Raw genomic sequence first — 12,034 nt, forward strand, 5'->3', positions numbered from 1 at the left:
TGAGAAATTATTACACTTAATTCTGACAATATGAAATAACTATTCTATTACTTTAAAAATAGACACAATAGTTCTACTATTTTCAGTTCATGTAGATATCATTATATTATATATACTTAGCTCTTCAACACAAATACTTGAATTTCTATAGTTCAAAGATATCATTTTGGCCGGGGGCCCATAGATCCTAAAAAGTCTGTGAAAGAAATTAGCCCATCTTTAAAAAGAATGGCATCTTTAAGTTCATTAACCTCTAACTAAAATTTGGCATTTCCTCAACATTTTCTGCAACTCTGAATGTTAGAAAACAAAGCCCAGTGGTAATAGAAATTCTTCTGACATTGTCATCAATATGAATCACAGATATTTTCAGATCACTTCATAGCTATGGAAAATATCTAGAAATGGTATTTATGCTCATTAGTACTCAAAAATTATGATAGTTATTAATCCCATTAATAAACTGCACACAGAAACAGATTTCTATTTATAGATTCCTAAGACATAACTGGCTAGCTACTGAGTAAATCTGTATCTAGAAGAAAACAAAAAAGCAAGTAGTGGAGCATTTGTGTTTACAGATTTGTAACCCAGATATTTAGGTTGTGTTTCAGTACTCCATATCTACAAATTATTTTTTGATCCTTACGAGAGAGGGAATAAGTCAAAATCTACTGCTTGATCTTTTTCAGGCTAAGAAACAAACATCTTTATATTGATAAATCCATACAAAATGAGTTTTAGTTTTAACTTTTCTATGCCATTTAGCTCTATTATCTTATTACTTCGGTACTAATAAAGAAGCACATGGGCTATTGGTTCACTATTTATTTCTAAACATTCTGGTGTGTATTTCAAAATGACTATTTCAGTTCGAGGAATTCATAACCTGAGAAAAAGTCCACAAACAAAAGGACTCAATGCAAAAAAAGGACTCAATGCAAAAAAACTCAAGACAAAAAAATGTTTGGCAACAATAAAAAAAAGAACTAGGCATATAAAGGAAGAAGACAGTGTTCAATAACCAAGAAAAAAGGGCCACAGGAAATTCAAATAATAGAGACATCAGAGAGGAATTTTAAATGATCATGGAAAAAAAAAAAAAGATAAGACTAAAGTTTGGCATATAAGCAGAAACTTTAAGAAACAGATTGACAGAAATTCTAGAACTGAAAACAAAAACTGAATGGACATATTTAATGAATGATTACATTCAACTCAAGTAAGAATTAGTGACTGGAAGAGATGGTAGGAAAAATACCAAGTTAGAAGCATGAAAAGACAAAAGGCTGAACAGAATAAAATCATTCAAGACATATACAGTGAAAAGTTCTAATACAGAATTAATTGAAGTTCCTGTGGAAAATAGGAAGAATGGGAAAAACAGTATTTGAAAAGATAGGGCCAAGGAATTTTCTAAATCAATTGAAAGATGCCAAACCGTAGACTTAGGAAACACTCAAAACTCTAAGAAAAGATAAATAAAATGTGGAGAAGCATCATAAACAAATTCATGAAAAGCAATGATGAAGAAAAATCTTAAATGCAAATGAGGAAAAAGGGACAGATAACCTTGAAAAAGACAACTAAAGACAACTGAAATTACAGGAAACTTTCTAAAAGAAATCATGGAAGCCAGAAGACAGTGGGATATTTTCAAAGTCATGGAAGTAAACATTTGGCAAAGCATTATAGAAACTTTACACAGTGAAACTGCTCTTCAACATAAAAGCTGAAATAAAGACATTTTCTGACAAATGAAAATAGAAAAACGTCATCTGTAAACCCGCACTGGAGAAAAAAAATGTATGAAAAGGCAGACATGATTTGAATCAAAATAAATGCTGATAAATAAAATACTTTAAAAAGTCTTATGGGTAAAAATATACATAATATTAAAATCTATGAAAAATGCTTGGAAGAAAATTTTGTTCGGGTCATAATGATACTGCAGTAGTCATCCCATCATAAACCAATATGTGTAAAACAAGTGTTTAAAAGAAACTGGACAAGAAAGCAATGCAAACCTGAAATCACTGAAATATGGTAGGCAAATGAGGTGAGCCCAGTGACCGCCCCATACATTTACATAGACACTCTTTCTACATAACGGAACAGAGATAATAAACCCAAAAGATCATAGCAATTACTAAACTGAGAAGATAAATTCTCTCTCCCTCTGCTCCCTCATATACATACATATATGTGTGTATACACACACACATATGAGTTTGAGCAAATTCTGGGAGACAGTGAAAGACAGGGAAGCCAGTTATGCTGGAGTTCATGGGGTCACAAAGAGTCGGACATGACTTAACAATTGAACAAGTCCTGTATTTGTCATAACAAATACCTATATATTAATTAAAAGTATACCAGAACAATTTTCAACATTCGCGAAAGACACCAAATACTAGACACTAAACAATGTAGTATTCCAATATCTTTATCTAATTGAAAAATTACTATATGTACAAAGAGGTATGGGCTTCCCAGGTGTTGAGTGGTAAAGAATCTGCATGCTAGTGTAGGAAACGTAAGAGATGTAGGTTTGCTCCCTTTGTTGAGAAGATCAGCTAGAGTGGAAAATGGAAACCCTGTATTCTTGCCTAGAAAATTCCAGAGGAGTCTGCCAGAGGAGCCTGGCAGGCTACAGTCAGTGGGGTTACAAAGAGTCAGACATGACTGAACAACTGAGCACACATACAAAGGAAGTAGGAAACATGACACATAACTAAGGCAAACGTGTTTCAACAAAAAAAGACCCAGAAATAATAAAAATAATAAAGAAAGTGAAGTCCCTCACGTGTGTCCGACTCTTTGTGAGCCCATGGTCTGTAGCCTACCAGGCTCCTCTGTCCATGGGATTCTCTAGGCAAGAATACTGGAGTGGGTTGCCATTTCCTTCTCCAGGGGATCTTCCGGACTCAGGGGTCAAACCCAGGTCTCCCGCACTGCAGGCAGACGTTTTAATCTCTGAGCCACCAGGGAAGCCCCCCAAAATAATAAAACTAGAAGATAAAAACTTTCAAACAACTATTATTAAATATGTTCACCAATTTAAAGGAAAATATGAACATAATTAAGGGAAATATGGGACAATATAAAAAAGTCAAATGGAATTTTGCTGAAAAACAATATCTGAAATAAAAAAATATGATTAGATGGGCTTAATTAGAAAACAGAAAATAAAAACATAATAGAAACTATCCACAATGAAGTATACAGAACAGAGCCACAGTGGCTTGTAGAACAGTTCCTAAAAGGGAGGAGGAGAAATTAAAAAAATTGAACAAATAATTGCAAAAACATTCCAAATTTCATGAAAAAAAGAAGTTAAATAAACCCAAGCAAAAACAATAATCCTAAATGTACATGCCACTAATAATTAGAGTTCAAAATACATGAAGCAAAAACTGACAGAACCAATAGGAGATACAAACACTGACAGGGCATACAAATAGTTGATGATTTTAACACTCAACTCTCAAGAAATCATAGAACAATTATACAGAAAAACAGCAATGATACAGCAATATTGAACACTGTCAACACTCTTTATTTGTTATCAACAAATATTACATCCAAAAAACATTCCATTCAAGTATGCATAAAACATTCACCAGAAAGACTATAGGCTGAACTATAAAACAAGTCTTGATTAAAAAAGAATGAAATCATATGGGATGTTCTCTGACAAAGTGGAATGCAGTTAAAAAGCAGTAATAATAATGACAGTAAATGATAATAATAAAAGGTAGTTTGAAAACAGAAATAAAACATTTCTATATAACTCATGAGTCAAAGACGAAATCACAAGGGAAATAAATACCATAAATTAAATGATAATGACAACATAAAATTGTGGGAAAATATTTAAAGTTGTTTATAGAGGGAATTGATAGCTTTATATACTGATATAAGACAAGATAAATAATCTAAAATCAATGGTCTAAGATTCTATTTAAGAAACCTGAAAAAGCAACACTGCACAACAAAACTTGTATATAAATAAAAAATGAGGTAAGTACTAATTTATTAAATTGTTGTTACTATTAGTCACTAAAATTAGTAAGGGTTAAAATATCACTCATATGATCAACAAGAAAACAGAATAAGTGTATATAAAATCTAAATGGGCACAATAGTAAAAAATAAACAATACTCAGTCCAATCAATTCAAAAAAAGTAAGAAAGGAGAACAGAAAAGAAAACCAAACAAGACATTAGAAACCTATTCAGAACATGGTAAATTTAAACATAATTATGTATCAAAATTATACTTAAAGTAGATGGAATAAGTACACTAATTTAAAATCAAAGTTTTTCCAACTAAGAGGTAAAAGGTCCAGTGGAAGTGTCAGTTACTCAGTTGTATCCGACTCTTTGTGACCCACATGGACTGTAGCCTGCCAGGCTCCTCTGTCCATGGAATTCTCCAGGCAAGAATACTGGAGTGGGTAGTCATTCCCTTCACTGGGGAATCTTCCCAACCCAGGGATCAAACCCAGGTCTCCCATACTGAAGGCAGATATTTACTGTCTTAGCCACCAGGGAAGCCAAAAAAAGAAAAAACCCAAGAAATTGATCTAAAATATAAAGATAAAAGAGGTTGAATATAAAATAAGAACATATAAATATCAACCAAAAGGAAGCTGATACACACATACTCACACACACAAATATATATAGTTATATTAATATTTGATGCTAAAGCTGAAGCTCCAATATTTTGGCCACCTGATGTGAACAGCCAATTCACTGGAAAAGATTCTGATGCTGGGAAAGATTGAGAGCAAGAGGATGAAGGGGTGACAGAGGAGAAGATGGTTGGGTGGCATCACTGACTCAATGGACATGAGTCTGAGCAAACTCAAGGAGATAGTGAAAGACAGGGAACCCTGGCGTGCTGCACTTCATGGAGTCGCAGACAGTCAGACATGACTTGAGGACTGAACAATAACATCAGACCAAAAAAGAAAGAGAAAAAAAGGAAAAAGGAGACTTAACTGTAAAAATGTGTCCAATTAACCATTAATTTATAATATGTCCAATTAACCAGAAGGATGTAACAGCTAGTGTGCACTAAATAACATGTTCTCAAAATGTGAAAATACTATCTTTATAGAACTATAAGGATAAAGAAATACATCCTCAGCCAAAACGGGTGCTTTTAACACATTTCTCTTCATAAATGAAGAAATAAACAGGTGAAACAGTCAGTACTGGTGTGGAAATACAAGTATCATGATTGTGTTGCCATAATCAAAAAGAGGTTGTTGTTCAGTCGCTAGGTCATGTTTGACTCTTTGCGACACCATGGACTGCAGCACGTGAGGCCTCACTGTTCTTCACCATCTCCTGAAGTTTGCTCAAACTCATGTCCCTTAAGTCAGTGATGCTAACTAATCATCTCACCCTCTTCCACCCCTTCTCCTCTTGCCGTCAATTTTCCCAGTATCAGGGTCTTTTCCAATGAATGGCCTCTGCACATCAAGTGGCCACAGAACTGGAGCTTCAGTTTCAACATCAGCCGTTCCAATGAATATTCAGGGTTGATTTCCTTTAGGATTGACTGGCTTCATCTCCTTGCCGTCCACAGGACTCTCAAGAGTCTTCCTCAGCACCACAATTTGAAAGCATCAATTTTGTGGCTCTCAGCCTTCATTATGGTCCAATTCTCACATCTGTACATGACTACTGGAAAAATCATGGCCTTGACTATATGGCCCTTCTCAGTAAGCAAAGTAATGTCTTTGGTTTTTAATATACTGTGTAGGTTTGTCATAGCTTTTCTTCCAAGAAGTAAGCATCTTTTAATTTCACGGCTGCAGTCACCATCTGCAGTGATTTTGGAACCCAAGAAAATAAATCTGACACTGCCTCCAGTTTCTTCCCCTTCTATTTGCCATGAAGTGATAGGATTGGATGCTATGATCTTCATTTTTGAATGCTGAATTTTAAGCCAGCTTTTTCATTCTCCTCTTTCATCTTCATCAAGAGGCTCTTTAATTTCTCTTTACTTTCTGCCATTAGAGTGGTATCATCTATATATTTGATGTTGTTGTTATTTCTCCCAGCAATCTTGATTCCAGCTTGTGATTCATTCAACCTGGAATTTCACATGATGTACTCTGCATATAAGTTAAGTAAGCAGGATGATGATATACAGCCTTGTAATATTCCATTCCCAAGGTTCATACATCCATGAACCTTGCCCTACTAGTTCAACAGTTTTGATTTGAAACAGTCACCTGTTCTATATCTGGTTGTAACTGTTGCTTCCTGACCTGCATATAGGTTTTTTAGCAGACAGGTAAGGTGCTCTGGTACTACTATCTCTTTAAGAATTTTCCACAATCAAACTGGGTGCTTTTAACATATTTATCTTCATAAACGAAGAAATAAACAGATGAAACAGATAGTATTGCCCTGGAAATATAAATATCCGATGCTGTTGCCATAATTCAAAAAGATACATGTACCCCAATGTTCACTGGAGCAGCATTTACAATAGCAAAGGCATGGAAGCAACCTAAATGTCCGTTGACAGAGGAATGCATAAATATATGATATATATATATGTATATATATATATATACACACAATGGGATATCTACTGAGCCATGAAGAATGAAATGTCATTTGCAGCAACATAGTTGGACCTAGAGATTATCATACTAAGTGAAGTAAGTCAGACAAAGACATATCATATGATATTGCTTATATGTGGTATCTTTAAAAAAATGGTGCAAACGAACATATTTACAAAACAGAAAGAGAGTCACAAATGTAGAAAACAAACTTATGGCTACCAAAGTTGCAAGCAGGGTGGAGGGGATAAATTAGGAGACTGGGATTAACATATACACACACTATTATTTTTATGTATTTTGATGAAATATATAATTAATAAGGACCTACTGAAAAGCAAAGAGAATTCTACTCAATATTCTGCAATAATCTATGAGAAAAGAATGTAAAAAAGAATGGATACATGTATACATAAAAATGATTCACTCAACTATTCACCTGAAACTAACACAACACTGTAAATCAACTACACTCCAATAAAAAAAAATTTTTTTTTAAATGATTAACTGTATTGGCTTAAGAGACTTATGTAGACACTTACACCTAACAACTTCAGAATACAGGTCATACCTTGAAGATACTGCAGGTTCAGTTTCAGACCACCACAATAAACTAAATATCAAAATAAAGTGAGTCAACCCAAACCAACATTTTGGTTTCCCAGTGCCTGTATTTATGTTTATACTCTACTATAGTCTATTAAGTGTGCAATAGCATTTTGCTCAAAAAAAGTGCCAGTCAGTTCAGTCACTCAGTTGTGTCCGACTCTTTGCAACCCCATGGACTGCAGCTCGCCAGGCCTCCCTGTCCATCACCAACTCCCAGAGTTTACCCAAACTCAGGTCCATTGAGTCAGTGATGCCATCCAACCATCTCATCCTCTCGGCCCCTTCTCCTCCCGCCTTCGATCTTTCCCAGCATCAGGGTCTTTTCCAGTGAGTCAGCTCTTCGCATCAGGTGGCCAAAGAATTGGGAGTTTCAGCTTCAGCATCAGTCCTTCCAAAGAACATTCAGGACTGATTTCCTTTAGGATGGACTGGTTGGATCTCCTTTGATTAGGAAATAATGCTAAAAAACAAAAGGCTAACCATCATCTGAACCTTCAGTAAGTCATAGTAGCAAAATCAAAGATCATACATTACCAAATCTACTATAATAGTGGATTGGCCAAAAAGTCCCTTCAGGTTTTAAGTAAAAATAAAAGACATACTTTTCATTTTTACCATGAACTTTATTGAACAACATATTTACCATTTTGTTCTACTAAATTCTGTCACTTTTCAGGTAATTGCATCGTCTGAAAACTTTCTCTTTTTTGAGCAAAGAACTGTTCCAGGTGCCATTTATAGTCTTCGAGGAAACTTTTTCCCATTGGAGAAATTTTTTCCATTAAGGGAATCTGTAAAGATGGAAATAACTGGAAATCCAAAGGTGCAATGTCTGATGAATATGGCAGATGAATTAATGTCCTAGCCCAGCTATCAGTTTTTGCCTTGTCATCAAAGAAACACATGTTCTTGCATTATCCAGATGGAAGATTATGTGTTTTCTGTTGATTAATCTGGACACTTTTTGTGAAGTGCTGCTTTCTGTTGGTCTAATTGAGTAGTACTTGTTGGAATTAATAGTTTGGTTTTCCAGAAGGAACTGATAATAGAGGTCTCCCTTCCAATCCCAGCATATACACAACATCACCTTCTCTGGATGAAGACCAGTCTTCCATGTGGTTGGCGGTGGTTCATTTTGCTTTGCCCCACATTCTCTTCTGTTACACATTATTTTGCTGTATTCACTTTTCATCACCTGTCACAATGTGCTTTAAAAATGGAATGTTTTCATTATGTTTAAGCAGAGAATCACATCCAGAAATACGGTCAAGAAGATTTCATTCGCTTATCTAATGAAAATAACCAAGCTGGTGCAAATGACTTTAAAGGCTTGATTTAGATCTTTTGAATATGTTGGCTATTTCCTGCATGGTATAACACTGACTCGGACAAGGCAATGGCAACCCACTCCAGTACTCTTGCCTGGAAAATCCCATGGACGGAGGAGCCTGGTGGGCTGCCATCTATGGGATCGCTAACAGTCGGAAACGACTGAATGACTTCACTTTCACTTTTCACTTTCATGCATTGGAGACAACCCACTCCAGCGTTCTTCCCTGGAGAATCCCAGGGACGGGGGACCCTGGTGGGCTGCCGTCTATGGGGTCGCACAGAGTCAGACACAACTGAAGTGACTTAGCAGCAGCAGCCGCATAACACTGACTGTTCTCAGTTAATGTCTTGATTTGATCGCTATCAACTTCAAATGGTTCACCCAACTGAGGAGCATCACCCAGTGAGAAATCTGAAGCAGAAAACTTCATGAACCACTTCTAACATGTTCAGTTAGTCATAGTACCTTCTCCATACATTGCACAAATCTTTTTTTGTGTTTCTGTTGCATTTTTACCTTTCTTGAAATAATAAAGCATCATATGCCAAAAATGTTGGTTTTCTCTTCCATCTTCAATATTAAAATTGCTATACAAAAATTCACCAGTTTTGTTAAGCTTTTTTTAATCCATGCCAATATGACAGCTGTCACAGCACAATCTACCAAAATTGTTTCAAATAAAGTTAAAGACAACTAAGCACTACAAAGGCCATTGTACAGAAAAAAAAACCAAAATGAACCTTTTAGCAAAGCCAATAAGAAAAAAATAATTAAAAAGCTTGAAATAATGAGAGAATTAACAAAATGGGCACAGACACATGAAATGAACATATGTTGTTGGAAAAAATGGCATTGATAAACTTATTCAACACAGGGTTGCCACAAACCTTCAAGGTATAAAAATTTATCTGCAAAGTATAATGATCAATGCTAAGCTACAAAGTAATGGGTGAAAACATTTCAAAGATTAAAAACTAAGCAGAACAGTCTCTCTAAACATACTGAAATTCAGTTAGATATTAGTAAAAAAAGGAAATTAGGAAGTTTTTCATATGTTTTTGGAAATTGAGAAAATTCCCATCTAAATAATCCATTTTCTTAAAGAGAAAAACATAATGGACATTAGAAGATATTTTAAAATGAGTTATAATAATGATATGAAATTATCAATATTGGAAGTACAAAGTTAAAGTGTGCTGGGATGGAACTTTATGAATTTAAACATATATATTAGAAAAAATAGAAACAAAAATCAGTAACTTCAAGCACCAGCTCAAGAAATTAGAAAAAGTAAAGAGAATTAAACCCAAAGAATACAGTATGTAGAATACTAGAAATTAATGAAAATATATAACAGATGTGATCATCTGTTCATCTTCAACATATTTGTGTCTTCTTGATTTCATGTGATTAGTGATTATACTGACAACTCTATTCCTCATTGTGATTGCATGTGTTACTTTAATATACTTTTTTTGTGCATGTTTATTGACCAGTTTTCTAGAATTGAAGAAATTATCTGCCTAACTTCAATCAAGAGGTGATGGGGTAATACAGAACTCTGGGTTAGCTTGTTAAGTTGGGAATTAAAAAGGCAAGCCTATATCATGGTGAGAAATTTGAAGGTTTAATACCCTCAAAGAAAGGGAGACAAAAGGGACTGTCTTGAGGTTTGAGTTGAAAACAATCCATTATGTATTTCACCACTAGCCTGCTTCACAATTCCCATGACTTTGTTTTTACTATCAGAGTAATCAGAAAAATCTCCAATAAAAAAATTAATATAAAGTCATTCTGATCAGTATTTCAAGTGACTGGCAAAAGCAACAGAGAAAGGAAAAAATACTTTCCATCCAATCTGTACAAAAATCCTACATAAATAAGTCTGCTGAAATTTATAAAGCAACATTAAAAAAACACAAAGGAATAATTCACCATGAACCAGAGTTAGTAGAATCAGAGTCACAGGAGGCTTAGATATTAGCACTATCAAGTATGTGTTTGTATATATACAGATTTGAGAATTTCTAGAAATTAAAACATAGTCACTATAATTAAACTTAACAAAAAAAATCAAGTGGCATATTACACAGCTGAAGAATGATTAAGTAAACTGCAAAATAATCTTAAAGAAATTACCCAAACTGCTACTTAGTCTGAGTATCCTCAGATTTATTGCTTGTTACAGATTTATCATTCTCAGAAATCACTATATGATAAAATGAAAACTTCATTTGTTTATTACCTATTCTAAAATATTTTTTACTCAGCTTAATCACAGTTCTTATATAAAATAAGTAACTGACCTTTGGCCCTTGGCTACATATAAAGCAATGTTTCAATATTTTAATTTATATGAATTACCTTAACAAAATCTCTATCAGTCTTCTCCTTCCATTCCTCTCCAAATACAGTAGAAAAGGATCCTAAAGCTAAAAGAACAAATAGCATATTCAGTAATATGAAATTACTTCTTTCACTTAGTTCCTGAGTAGATAGGTTTGGAAAAACAGTAAAAACACACCTTAAGATACCTTGTTCATTAAAAATTGCTTCATAATAAATGACAGAAAGTCATGATAATTTCTCTTGAAATACAGTTTTTTAAATTATATAATTTAAAGAAAGTTTTTGTCACACTCTAAAAACACACAACTGGCTTTCATAATAGTTACACAGACAATAATAATTATTCTGCATTAGTTATGATTTGTAGAAGAAAAAATATTAAAAAGTCAAACTGATGCTATTACTATTAGGTTCCCAAACTTTTATAATCTTAAATATTCATTCATTTCAAAGATAATTATATAATTTATATTTGAAATATTAATGGGCAAGGCATTCTTTAGGAATATATCTTTAGAAAACATTCTAAGCCATAGAGCTGACTTATATTTCTTGATAAAGATGTTTTAGGAGGAAACTCAAACCATCTATTTTCAAAAGCTTCTTCTTAATAACACACTACCCCTGCCTCTCACAACAAAGGCTGATGTATACAGATACATGTTATACCTGTTTTTTTCATCTCTATGTTGCTAACTCACTTTGTCAGCGATGGGACTAAACAGTAAAGTCATATAATACAAATTTCTAAACTGTGACACAATAGGCATCACCCTTTAAAAATCAGGTAAGTACTTACATCAACTATCTATAATTATCTATATTCTATAATGAAAGCTACTGGTTTTCAAATGAAGAAGAAAACTACATAGAGGCAAATGTTAACAGAAAAACTAGCTTTATGAATTTGATTCTTCAAAAAAATAAAAGCAAGCCTTCTTAATGGATGTGTTAATAACAAGGATAACATATGGATGTATTTTCTGTTGTAAAAGATTTACTGAATGTTTGTAGTCTTATCACACCTTTAATTACAGATGTAATATTTACTTAATATTGTGTGTGTTAGTCACTCAGTCATGTCCTACTCATTGAGACCCCATGGACTGTAGCCTGACAGGTTCCACTGTCCATGGAATTCTCCAAGCAA

General features: G+C 34.0%; 1 protein-coding gene across 1 annotated transcript in view; it reads right to left on the minus strand.

Annotated features, from left to right (window-relative positions):
• Nucleotides 1–12,034, minus strand: part of ARID2 (AT-rich interaction domain 2) — a 202,198-nt gene that overhangs the window by 71,766 nt on the left and 118,398 nt on the right. The window contains exon 6 of the mRNA XM_018047898.1: nucleotides 10,900–10,967. Coding sequence (XP_017903387.1) covers nucleotides 10,900–10,967 — 68 coding nt within the window. The remainder of the gene's footprint in view (nucleotides 1–10,899; nucleotides 10,968–12,034) is intronic.

This window comes from Capra hircus, chromosome 5 (genome assembly GCF_001704415.2).
Source record: "Capra hircus breed San Clemente chromosome 5, ASM170441v1, whole genome shotgun sequence".
Lineage (NCBI taxonomy): Eukaryota > Metazoa > Chordata > Mammalia > Artiodactyla > Bovidae > Capra > Capra hircus.